General features: G+C 32.7%; 1 protein-coding gene across 3 annotated transcripts; it reads right to left on the bottom strand.

Annotated features, from left to right (window-relative positions):
* Nucleotides 1-1,182: 1,182 nt before the first annotated feature.
* On the bottom strand, nucleotides 1,183-8,260 carry LOC148619011 (centrosomal protein 20-like). 3 transcript variants are annotated; one of them, XM_088578492.1, is made up of 6 exons: nucleotides 7,847-8,044; nucleotides 6,419-6,616; nucleotides 5,955-6,039; nucleotides 5,013-5,143; nucleotides 3,095-3,152; nucleotides 1,183-2,946 (listed from the first exon to the last, which is right to left on the bottom strand). In XM_088578492.1, exons 1-5 carry the CDS (start codon nucleotides 7,941-7,943, stop codon nucleotides 3,106-3,108), a joined length of 558 nt encoding a protein of 185 aa, XP_088434618.1. In that variant the 5' UTR covers nucleotides 7,944-8,044; the 3' UTR covers nucleotides 1,183-2,946; nucleotides 3,095-3,105. The 3 variants fall into 3 exon arrangements, with proteins under 3 accessions (XP_088434618.1, XP_088434619.1, XP_088434617.1); XM_088578493.1 differs by lacking the exon at nucleotides 7,847-8,044 and adding an exon at nucleotides 8,130-8,260 and having other exon boundaries at nucleotides 1,183-3,152; XM_088578491.1 differs by having other exon boundaries at nucleotides 1,183-3,152; nucleotides 7,847-8,037.
* Nucleotides 8,261-14,128: the final 5,868 nt, after the last annotated feature.

Here is a 14,128-nt window from a genome sequence, read left to right as displayed (position 1 = left end):
TATGAAAGACGTATTGAATAATACAAAAAGAAATTACATTTGGACTCTATTTATGTGTAGTGTTCAGAAATAGTGGGTAAATTCAAGACATAAACCAGTTACAAAAACTCCCAAAAGGGCTCCGTATGGGACATTTAATGATACCTGCACCATTGTGAAGTATTTTAAATGTCATTAAAATATCCATGGATACATGCTGAACTACAAATCATCATATTGGAACAACAGATCAATCACTAATTGAAATATTTATCCAAACCCCAAAATAACTAACAATCCTAATTTTGGGGATTTGATACATCGCATCTACCCCAAAGAACTTGAGATAAAGGATACTACAGACACTGTGAAGTTAGCCTCATATCTTGACCTACACTTCTAAAATCGATGGTAAAGGAAAACTAACGACCAAACTTCACGACAAACGTGATAACTTTTCATTCGAAATTGTCAACTTCCTTTTCATCTGTGGCAACATCCCTTCAGCACCTGCGTATGGAGTGTTCATATCACAACTCATACGTTATGCCAGAGCTTGCGGAGACTACGCAGACTTTTTGTATCGCGCTAGAATTCTAACAAATATGCTTCTGAAGCAGGGTTATGTTGCTACAAGATTGAAGTCATCACTACAAAAGTTTTATGGCCGTCATCATGAACTCATGGATCTTTACGGTGTATCCATCTGCACCATGAAAACTGATTTGTTCAACGTGTAATAATTTTCCTTTCCTCTTTCGTCTACCCGGGACTTGACATTTTATGAGCAACTCGGCGGGTGTTTATAGAAAAGTTGAGGACGCTTACCCTACCGGTGCACCTGGTCCATGCTCCTAATTTGTTAGTGGAGTCCGAGTTGCTCATTTGCTTTTGTTACTTTGTATGTATGATTTTAGTTACTCTATGTTCTTTGTTGTGTATGCCTGTTTTCCGTGTCTAGTCTTTGTCCCTGGATTACATTCTTTTGATTACTGCTATAACCTTAGTTCCCTCGATTGCTATTTTATTGTTTTTCAGCACTCCAGGAAAGAATACTTTTATCAATAGAAAAACATAACTTCACCTATTTATATTCCAAGAAAGGAAATTGTAATTCATTGAAAACAAGTACTATCTTAAAAAAAAGACAGCTGACGCATTTTCTCGCTTTGTTGATACCCAAAACTGATTAAAACTCTGTGATTTTTGTATATCAATTATTTTATTGGTTCAACAAATAAAGTATTTCCAATTATTCAATATATTAAAGTGATTGAAAATATTCCGGACACCAGTGCCCCAAATGAAGCCTTAGATTTCTCGGTTGCTACTTCATTTGTCCAATGAAATGCGAGGTTGTAAAGTACATCGGTATAGTGTGCCATTGTTAAGGTAGAATGGTACTATTTATCTCCCATAGGCGACAATAGTAAAACTTTTGAAAAATGCGCACTTTTAAATGACGGAGCTATAAACTGACTTTTTTCCAATAATTATCTTCATTTCTCTAACTAAAATTGCGATCAAAGTCATAGGAAAACCGTCTTGATTCTTTGGTATTTTAAGCAGATGATGTTTGGGGTCAAAGTTCCCCCTTTTTTCTGCGAATGGCACATATATTTTAACAATTCACAATATCCATATAAAATGGTTTTTAAAAAATATAATGCAATTTTTTAAAAGTATAATAATGTTAGAGCCTGGAATTAATAAAACATTTTCGGTATCAGCACAATTTGTCCAATCACAGTGTCCGGTGGTATTTACTTATGTAGGGTACACTAAAGGACAACCTAAAATGATGAGAAATAGTACCGTTCTACCTTAAGCATCATGTATGTCATGTGATATCACAGCGAACTCAATACTGACTGCGTTGAAAAAAAAATGGTAGGAAAAAATGAACTGAAATTTCATAATTCTTTAATATACAAAAAAGATAACCCCAATTTATCATTAAAAATGGTATTTCCAATGCAAACATGTTTTAAGTTATGCCCCTTGTGTATTAACCTTCAGAAATCAAGGAGTTTTATGTATTTAAATTTCATAAGCCAATTTATATTTTGCAACTTTCAAAAACATAGGGTCATGCATCATTTTTAAGCCATTTTTGTGGTTTGTTTACATACAATGTGAAAATGTGCTAAATTTTGATTTTTGACTCTTGTCCCCAACACTGTTTAAAGTGCTGTGAAAACGAAAAATCTGAAAAGCAAAATAAAGAGCTGGGATATTCTGAAATAACTTTCAAATTATATTGATTTGAAAAAAAATATTCAATTCCATGGCCACTGGCCTTCACTTCATGTAAGTTTGTGCTCCCCAAAAGGGGCTATCTTTGTGACATCATAAATATTTACTCTATTTATACCTAAAATGGCCATAACTTTGGTGTCATAATGTGATCAAATTGAAATTCAAACTAGATCTCTAGTTTATGATACTTAATAACTAAACAAAGATCTTTCGATATATTCTAAAGTTATAATCTGGAAATCGCTGGTGGATGGACACACAACTATTAGGACAGTACAACAATATATGTGTGGCGGGGTAAAAAAAAATATTTCTGTCTAAACAATACATGTACTTTCAGTGTTTTTTATCACTGAAACAGTCTGCACCCAGATATTAAGGCAAACATTTGGTGTTTGCTTTTTATAAATTTTACATGAGTAAGCACATGTACATGAATAACACTTAGATAATGGGCATACTTTTTGAAGTATTAGTAGCTATAAATATACATAATACTTTATTCAATATCTGTATTTCTTCAGGATGCAATAAATGTATTGGCACAATTTTTTTTTTACATAAAATATCTATAAAAGAATCAGTAGTATAAAACAGAAGAGTCTAGCAACTTCATTTCACAATATCATCAGTATCTTACTAGTCTTTGTTTATAAAGAATACAAAGATGAATATGCACTATAAACACTCATAGGCCATTTTCACATCTAATATTCGATTTTGATGCATAAGTGCATGATTAAAAAAAATTGCAATGGTTCCAAAAAATAACCATCGATCCTTTTGGTTTCTGATTCACTTCAGTCATCCTTACATCTGTACACTAATGGACGGAATACAATCACATGGACAGGACACAATTTTTTGTCACCACTTGCCTTTGATTATCACAGCATCATTTTCATTTCCATCACCTACATAAAAAAGGAATGAAATAACAGGCTACCTTCCATCTCAATGACAGGAATTACATGATCAAAAGAACATATGGGCTTAAATACATGTACAAACTTGATTGATATAATGAAAATAAAAATGTACAATACATTATTGTTTAACATAATAAAGATCCTCCATTGAAGGAAAATGAACCTAAGAATTCTGGCGGGACTGTGACAAAACTCTATAACAAATACATGTACTTTAAAAAATCTTAGAATGTCTTTAAAATACTCACAGTAGCATATAATCCTTCACAGACTACAAAAGTAACTGTGTTACTTACATGGATGTGCAATTTTCAAATATCTTTTGTTCAACACAAGATTGTAGGAGATTTTGCACGACAATGATACAATGGAAAATCATGAAAATAACATATATGGTGTATCAGGTGATTTTGTTCATGTATATTTTCCTTCAGAAACTTTCATGATATTTTCATAAATGTGAGAAAATGCAATGGCTCAACAATGGCATTAATAAAAACTCACATTTTGAATGTCTACCCAAGTGTCCTTGATTTATCTCCCTAGATGATGCTTTTGGGCACCCCAAAGTGTAATTTTACATCAAATACCATTTAGAGGGTTATAGTGAAACCATGTGCCAATTTAAAATTGGGAGACTTAAAATAATTATGTAGTCCATTACTTAAACATTACAGTCATCCAATTAAAGTAGTTTTAATATATATGCCCAATTTTTACATGTGTTTTGTTTGTATGTTAAACATTTTTATGTCAAATTAATAAAAAAAATAACTCAAATTTTGTTTTTACTCATTGATGTTTATTCTTTCTATTCTAATGTTCTAATACCCAACAAGCTAATGGTTACAAAATTGTGACATGTTTTTTTTAAATATATACGACCAATCTATAACAGTTGACTTTGTTATCTTGTGTCCCCATTAAACTTTAATTACTGGTACAAGACTTTTTACACATGTTTAGATCCCTATTGAAGGTGAAGGTTATAACGGATTGTAGACATGCATTTCATCAAACTGATAGATTGGCACATCTTTTTGACATTCGTATGGGAATCTCGTTCGCTAAGTAAATATTGACTGCAAACACAGAAAGTTCCTGATTTCATTTTTTTTCATCCAAGTGGTGAATCACTTAAACTCAAACCTGGCATTTTATTCCAAGTGACTTGAAATGCAAGAATAAATGCAGGCTAAAATTTCTGAATATACAGTGAAATGAAATAAATCATTGGGTAGGAGACCTTTATCTTTTCATTTACATAATAAACATGAATATGTGTGTTCCCTCAAAGAAACAAACATGTTTAACTTAAATTAAAAAAAAAAAAACTGTATGAAGATCTTGTTTATAGTTAAACTGAGGACTCAGTGAATATTGGTTGAGGTCATACCAATAAATCAAAATTTGGGCAGCAAAGCTAATGAGCCAGTGGAGTGATACATAGTCAATCAGAAAGCTGTCTTTAAGTCTGTTCTCATGTGAAAGGAAACAGAGCTGTAAGTTTCCTGACTTTGGCTCCTTAATAGGAAATATTTAGTGAAAGGCATATGGGCAAATTATTCCTTCCCATATTAAATGCAGTAACATGGGCAAATCAGAAAATTTTGTACAAGAAAATTAATTAAGGAGAGCACTGGATCACCAGGAAATTAAAAAAACTTAAAAGGTTAACACCTACGAACTTTGCGAATACTATTATAACATAATAACTTAATTAAAATTGCTAAAATGATTCTAGTTTCAAGTACATGAATGTAAATATGGTTAACAACATTTGAACAGTCTGGTAAAGTTCACAGGTTTCAAATATATTGTAAAACAGTTTAAAGTTATCAATACCTAATTCTTGTCTTATTTGTTCTAGAAATGCTCCTCTGCCAGGCTGTGGATGTCTTGTAAGGGATGTCTCTCTCCCAGTCAATTTCCTATTTTCTTTCAGATAAGTGGATACTAAGCCGTACAACAATGGTCTGAGAGAGAGAAAAAAATTAAATTATATAGAATACGGGAAAACCTATATACATAGCATTCTACTTAAAACGGCAATGTATGCAGATATTCAAGTTTTAGATATAACAGGAATTTTTTTAGTACACACAGCAGTCTTGTTTTCTATTTTTTTATGTTTTATAACGATGACTGTACTATAGTACAATTTTATTTTAAAAAGATAATATATGCCTAATACGAGATTTGCCATATTCTCAAGAACTTTGTTGTTACATATTTTGTTTCATCATTTGAATAATTGTTTTTTTGCTTACATTATTTACTTTTTTATCATTACAGACTAGTATGAAGGCCGACTCTGCAAAACCATAACAAAAAGCAACTAAAGAATAAATAATCAAAGATAATGAAACAGTAAGACAAAATAATTGAGATATTTTTTTAATTCCTGCTTAACCTTCACACCTATTGATCATTGTGGAAAAAAAACTATTCTCCTCTCCAGACATTTTTGTTCTTGGTAGATAATTACATTGTAACATCATCAAAACAATATGTTTTGTTCTATGACTAAAAATCAAAGAGCACAACTTTTTTGGATGCTGTCGTGAAAATAAACCATAACAGGAAAGGAATCTTACACTGGCTTTCATGTTAAACATCCTAAATATGCATTTGATCGTTAATTTTTCAGTTAAAAAATGCATGACAGAACTATAAATGTGCAAATATCTGAAATAACTATCTGGAGGGTTTAAATGCCAACCTACACTGAAAAAAAAATCACAACAAGAAGTGTCCGGTTTTTACGGCACATATATGAGAACTTACACTGAACTCGAATTTCTGTCCTCTTTTATATTCAGTTCTCTACTAAGGAACCCTCTGTCTAAAGGAACACTGGGTTGACCAGATTCTAAAAAAGAAAATAAATTGTTGCATCATTCAACATTTTTATTACAGAAAAATAAATGATGACATAATAATAGATTATTCAACAGACATCTGACACTTAGAAAAAATTTTTAATATATTTAAGATAGCACTAAAAAATTTCTAATTGACTGAATACCTCAACTCTCTAAAGGATTCAATGTAAATACTAGACAAGCAAATAAAAAAAAATACAAATTTCAATGGACAATATACAGAGCTGTCAAAAAATAAATTGATAAATAAAATCAACAATATATACTGGTACATGTACTTTATTAGTATCATACATGATTCTTATTCATGGAAACTCTAGTCTTAGGTGGTTTGTTTTCTTCCAAGAGAAAACCTTTGTTTAATACCTGCAACTAATACAGAAGAAGTGTATTTGTATTTGTTGAAATCTAGATATTCCCTGATGAGTTCATTGATAATAAGATTCTCATTGCTCAGCTGAGGTTTGCTATCTCCTTCTTCATTCAGGGCATTGAAAACTTCAGCTCTGATCCTAGCCTTTATTTGCCCTAATGATCCTTTGTTTTCTAAAGTGTCTTTAATAACTGTGAAATAAAAACATAAGAATATACATGTAAATGCCAGTTTAGAATTTATCAAATACAGCAATTGTTTCTATATGTAGCAGAGTAATCATGAATATTTTGAAAGTTGATTCACATATACATTGTAATTACATGTACATGTACTTTACTTTTCAAAGTGGAAGTCTCCCATAGTTGACAGAAAGGAATTAAAGCAGGTCTTATCCACTTTCAAAACTATTATTTTAACTGGTTGAATTTTGAACCAGGTCTTCGTAGCTCCTACGTTTGTGGCCAACAATTTTGGATGGTTTACTGTCCTTATCAAATCATGTGATCTATATTTTGTGTACAAGTACATTGTTTATGTTGACCATTGAGTAATTTATATTTTTGATTTAACATTTTTTTTTGGATAGAAAAATATTTTTCACAATGAATGAATCATTTCCCTAAAATTTATATTTTATTTGAAAATTAGTCCATTATATGGCATTAAGAAAAAAGAGTATGGAGGGTACAAAATGTATGTTCAGCATTGCGCTTTTTTTTAGCGGGATCACCATTGTCCTTCCCATTATCTAAGACTGCTGTTTTTAAACTTGAAGACCTACGAGAGTCAGAGTTTTGTTACAGTGTTGCATGTATTAGATTTCAGGCTTCTGTGGATAAACATGATATACATGTATAGACAATATTTATTTGCACAAACACATTTAAAGTAGATTTTTATGGCATGGAAATAAACAGTACAATACAATCATAGAAACATCTATAAAGTTTCAAATAATGGAAATGGTAGTGGTGTGGCGGTGTTATGTAATTTGAAGAGCTATGAGTTTTTCCTGGTGCACAAACATTCTTTCAAAAATTTGATTGCTGGTTGCGTATATTGATTGAATTACAATTTAAAACACCGGATATATACTTTACAGTAAAGTGTGGTGATAGGGGGAAGATGACTAGTGCATGTTTAGTTTTGATATATATATATATTTCACTGCTATGTGTAGTGAGGGCACACCAAGAAAAAAGGAAATTCATCCTCAATGTCCCCGCTATCACAAAATGTACATGAAGGTTCGCTTCTTTCAACATTACAGCACAGGCCAAATCCCTTTTGGGATTCAGTGTCCGGGGCTGTTTTCTGATTTGGCCACACACTGAGCCCACTGCAGCCCAGGCCACTGAGTTCCATAAGGGATTCGGCAAAGACCCTATTCAGACTATTGATAATTTGTGTTCACTTACACGGAATTTTCTTATGATTGATCTCTCCCTTTATCAACATATGCAGGCCGTTTTGAATGAATATAAACTTCATTAAAAATGAGTTTTGATCTTTCATTTAATGAGCTAACATGACATTCTCTATCCGAACATGACAGGACAAGTTAATATCAAGTAAATATTGAATTGCTGACCAGTTTTGGTACAGCAGTAAGAGTAATTGTAGTTAAAAGTGACAATAATCTATTCTTAAGTATATAACGAGTCTTTTCGTTGCATGCAATAAAAAAAACAAACTTAAAACCTTCTTTTAACTCCCGAGTTGAGGACATTCTTTAATCGAGTGTGAAATACGTCGAAGTTGCATATGACAATGACGTAGTACACAAAGTATGTACCATTCGCCCAAAGAAGCCGCCGTCACATTTAAATTTGCCACACAAGTGCAATTTTAGTAGTATTGATTTGAGGTAAGCCCTTGGTCTGACCAAAGACTAAAATTATAAAACTGACAGTAGTGTAGAGATACAGGTGATATATCATTATTTCACGAGAACAAGCTGAATCAGTAACTGCACGTTCAGGAAATTATAATTACAAAAACCAAGTTACGTAAGCATTCAACCAACCCGGACCAAAATAATTTTTTTTCTGAAACTTTTTTTACCTTGAGCAAAAATAACAAAATTCCCCCATATTTCAAAGACAAATCCATACCAATTATTTCATATTCCTGTACTTCACCCATTGCATCCAACATTTTCAATTATAAAAGGCTATAACCTGAAGATTGAGGACTTCAAGGCTAAACCACCTCACTGTTCTTGCAAAAGCTCTCCATTCAAATATGGTCCTTCTGGTCACGTCGTTACCAGAGGAGGACTATGCAAGAAAATGGATAAAAGGAGAACAAGAACACATTGATTCTCTGTCAGACTGGTTAAAGGCCATGAGGTCTTTAATTTTGAAACGAATGAAAGTTTTAAGTAGGTCAATGAGTGTCAAGGCCACATCAGTTTTCAAAGACCCCGATGTAGCAAAAAACATTGTCTACTATATATGAAAAGTATGTTGTCCTACCAGCAGACAAAGCCCAAAACAACATTGTTTTTGTCTGCAAAACGTTTTACATCCAATTTTTATTATCAGAGGTAGATGTAGAAAATAATAGCAGTGATAAGACCTATACTGCTACCACACTCTCCAAGAAAGTGATTGTGGAAAACCATAAATCTGTGCTATTAGTTTAAACATATTTCATTTGTAATAAACAAAATGGATTAGACACAAGTAAAATAACATACTTATGAAGTCTTCTCCTGAAATAATAATAATTACAATAAAGTATAGGCATACAAATTCAAAAGTGTTATTTATGTTTTAAAAAGTTAAGACGAGACAGTAAAAATATAACATTAGGAGATCTGGCTAGATGTGATGTGTACTAATTCAGCCCAAGCATTAAGGAATCTTTTCGTGCATTTAACGAAGGAATATACACAGTCCAACACAACCTGACATTGTTTTTCTGATAGATTTTCTGCAAGACCAACAAGTATTTTTAGGTCTATATTGCAAAATTCAAGAACTCACTGTAGGTAGCTCATTAGTTTGGTTCTTGCATTGCTATAAAGAGGGCATACAAAAAAGTAATGGTGAGCAGTCTCGTAGGTATGACCACAATGACACGATGGACTTTGTATGATATTGACTCTATACAAATCAAAGTTTAAAAAGGATGAAGAATTACGAAGTTGAGTTACCAATATCTTTAAATTTCTTGGGCCGTAGCAAAAATGTTTGGAAACAGTTAATTTATTACTGGTGTTAAGTAAACACAATTTAAATTGTTTGGGTGCCTGAATCTCCCTTAATATTCTATCTACTTTATTCCATTCAACTATTGTTGATGGAAAAAAGGATTCACGAGTCACCGACAGCCTTTAAAAGGGAACAATAATATCTTCACCATTCCGAAGCGGATATACCGTAGTAGATTGAAACTTCGGTGGCATTAGATCTTGTAAATAACCCGGAGCCATTTTAATATATATTTTATGAAATAAATCTAATTTTTTACGTTTTCTTCGATCTTCTAGTTTTTCCCATCCAATTTCTCGATATACTTGCTCCTATTTGGTGAATATCGGTAAGCCAGTTACTATTATAGCAGCTTCGAGTTGTAAAGTTTCTAGCTTTTGAGTGTTTACTATCCCACAATTATCCCAGACTTCTGAGACATATTTAAATAAAGGTCGGATCTACACTGTAAATAGTTTTTCTAAGTGATTCCGAGAAAGTTTAAATTTCAATTTTCGAAGAATACTAAGACGCTTTCTAATCGAGGTAGCTAGATTTTCTATGTGATCGTTCCATTTTGCGTCGTCACTAAAAATAACTCCCAAATGTTTATGAGTTTTGGTAAGCGGAATGTCTTTTCCATTCAGACTGAAATTTATAGTTGGAAGATCGACTTTTGAAAACATCATAATTTCTGTTTTATTTGGGTTAAAGTCCATTAACCACGTTTTTGACCATTTGTCCAACGATAAAAGATCGCGATCAATAACATTTTTTATTTCTGTTATGTTGTTGCTTGAGTAGCCGAAGGATGTATCATCAGCAAAAATCCTACAAAGGGAAAATAGACTATCTGCTATGTCATTTATATAAATTATGAATAAAAGGGGTCCTAATACTGAGCCTTGTGGCACTCCGGCCGACGTATTGCAAAGATCTGAAGAAGTCTTTATGACTACCTGTTGTTTCCTATCTTTAAGATAGCTATGAAACCAATCCAAAAGTTTACCTTGTATGCCATATGATTTCATTTTATGCAATAACCCCCGATGCCATACTTTATCAAAGCCTTTGAGAAATCGCAAAATACAAAACATGATATTTCTTTCTTTTCCAATGAATTGAGTATATCGTTATACATTTCAATTAACTGATGAACTGTGGATCGTTCTGGTAGAAATCTCGATTGAAACTTATATATTAAATTGTTTGAATGAAGGTGGTTTTAAATGTACTTATAAACAACTCTTTCCATGACTTTCCCAATACAGCTTATAAGAGAAATGGGTCTGTAATTAGTGGGTAATGAAGTATCACCTTTCTTGAAAATTGGAATCACGTTTGAAAGTTTCCACTGCGAGGGAAATATACCATGCTGTAAGGATTTATTGAATATTAATTCTAGTGGCTTGGCAATAATTTCGGGGCATATTTTTAACATCCTATGACTTATCAAGTCTGGTCCTGATGCCTTATTTAGCCTGAGAGTTTGAAAGACGTCGACAATGTCCTGTAAAGTTGATGTTGGTATATCAAGTTTAGCATGAGTTCTACTTGGGAAGTCAGGAAGATTTATGTTATCATCATCAATTTTTTTATATCGATGAGAAATACTTGTTTAATAGGTTACACTTATCTTCGTTTCTATAAGCGTTTGCTTCTACACTGGAACCATTGTTTGATTTGATTAAAATTTTCATTATTTTCCAATATGCCTTAGGATTTGATGTGCGTTCCAAGATAATATTATCAAAATTATTTTCAAATTTTTCTTTCAGTGATTGTTTAAGGTTCTAAATTATTTTCATTTTTTTCTTTCAGTGATTGTTTAAGACTGTTAACTTTATTTCTTTGTTTTTATAGCGTGCTTTATCGGAATCGCGTCCAAACTTTTCCACTTTTTTCCGTAGTCTATCTCTTATACGAATTTCTTTACGAATTTGGTTATTAAACCATGGCTTGTCACGACTGCGGATGGTAACGTGTGTTGATGGTATGCTGTCGTCAGCAATTGTCTGAAATCTTTCAGTAAATATTTCGTCGACAGATTTCCCATCAAACAACTCAAACCAGTCTGTATCGCGCATCATCTCGGAAAACTTATTGACATCTGCATGATCATATAGCCAGATTTTCAGTTTGAACGATCGAAAAGTCGGTTTAGGACATTCAACTAGTGCTATTACGGCATCGTGGTCACTGATGTTTCCTGGAACATCTAATACGTCCGAGTATAAAGAATTTAAGGATTCAGATATTATGACGGGGTCTAATAACTTCTGACTATGGTCAGTTACCCTAGTAGGTTTATCTATTACATTACTTAGATTAAAAATGTTCATTGTATCTATTAGCTTATTATTGTTTATGACGAGGAGGTCAGAGTTTAAGTCACCTGCAATGATAATATTTTGATTACATTGGTACGCCAATTCAATAGCATGCTTTAATCGTGACCAATAGCCTGTCCACTCCGGTCGGTAAGTGGCACACAGAAGACAATGTAGACCACGTGATTTAACTTCTACCCATATAATTTCATCTACTTGATTTTCTAAGTGATTTAATTTGGATATACTTACTTCGTTTTTTGGAGTAGATTAATACTCCACCTCCAGCTCTATTCCGATCTTTACGGACCACATTTTTTGAAAATGATTACAGTTCAAGATATTAATCGTTTATGCTATCGTCACATTTTGACTCGGTAACTATCAGAATATCAAATTCATCCGCAAAATTTTCCAAAAAATTCTAATTTATTTCGAACACTACGGATACTTATGTTGCAAATAGATAACGAATTTTCAGTAATATGGATATTGTCATGATTCGGAGGACCAGGATTTGGCTCAACATTACCTATGAGAAGTATAAAGTGCAGTACATATAGTAGAAATAATACATTAATATTTGGTGCAGCAGATTGTAAGTCCGGAAGTGAGACCACGATAATTGAACACCTAACATTGGTAAGTAATATTGTAACGAACGACGGAGAAAAGTTACTGTGTATCAAAACACTTTGCTTAAGATTCCCCCTGCTGATATCAAACAGTCCTATTGCTGCCCTGTACGCTTCAACACTATTACCCATTGGTTGCGATAATTAGTACAGGTAAGCAATATGGAGCAGCAACATTTCTGTCTGTCAGAATCAGTACACTCACATCACACATAAAGAAAAGGTAGTAAGAAAAGGTAGTACACTTATCAAAATAAACAATCAGAGTAAGGAAAATGATGTGGTAAAAAAAACCAAACAAATTGCCGCACATGAATTGTACACATCTCTTAAGATATGGACTCCATGAAAATGGCAAATGTATAATGTAAATACGCACAGTCGAATCTTTGCCGAGTTGCTACATTGGAACATAAATTATATAAAGTAATCAACATAAGCTAACAAATGTTGTAGTAATAACAGTAATAATAATAAAGTAAGTACTGATATATGTACACATAAAGATATTCATAAGATCTTTTTGATTATATTCATATGAGGTACGGCTATTACTATTGGCAACAAAATTTGATCACCATCTAAATTGAAAAGATGGAATGACTTCTAATTTGTTAGGAGTTTTCGCATCCCCCACCCCGACAAAAAAGAAAAAGTTCGGAACATACATGTAGTTCTGTTTATGATAAATACTTTTACTATGATGAATAACTGTACTTTACGGAACATACATAAAAAAATTCTTAATTTCAAAAATAAATGACGTTTATGTTTTCATACAATGACATGCCAAATCGGCAGGTATACTACACGCATAAATCATAGTTCAGGTTCTCAAGTTCAAATAGGCAAAGTGGTAAAAGAGAAATTAGTGACCAAGGGTATATTCTAAAGCTATTCAACCATAACTTTAAATGACTAGATGTAATCGAACAAATTAATTTGCATAATTAGGAAGGTCAAAGGTATTTGAAATGTGAACAGGGTGGTCTATTTTCCGACGGATTTTTCTATTAATTACGAAAAATTATATAAAAAGCTATTAGTGAAATCTGATAAGAGTTGGTAAGAAACACCGAAAAAAAATATTCATTTAGAGCTGCACAGAAAATTTACATGGCACATAGAAAAAGAAAATTAAGCAAAGTGAATTAGCATATTCAGGGAGGTCAAGGGTGTTTGAAATGTAAACAAAAGCGGCAAATAGACCCTTTTGTGGTAAGTTGGTGAGCATGCTCAATATACACTTCCGCGAGGTAGAGCTTGGGTAGAACAAAAGAATTTTCCTCGCGGAAGTGTATATTGAGCATGCTCTACGCATGCTCATCGACTACCCTAACGTTAGCACAAAAAGGTATATTTCTATTCAAGGGGGTGGTTTTATTTATAAACAATCGTATGGATCTGATAGTATTTAGACTGAGGTTTTCAGTGATAACCGAACCATTTGGATCATTTTTCAGTAGTTTTTTTGTTGGAATAAAGCTGGTGTCGGATTCTATATGAAACGAACCTAACAATTACCTAGGACTTGCCAT

Source organism: Perna viridis, chromosome 4 (assembly GCF_037379345.1).
Source record: "Perna viridis isolate PV_CMFRI_1.1 ecotype Kerala chromosome 4, ASM3737934v1, whole genome shotgun sequence".
Lineage (NCBI taxonomy): Eukaryota > Metazoa > Mollusca > Bivalvia > Mytilida > Mytilidae > Perna > Perna viridis.
The sequence above is the reverse complement of the archived record's forward strand: the minus strand, read 5'-3'. Positions and strand labels throughout refer to the sequence as shown.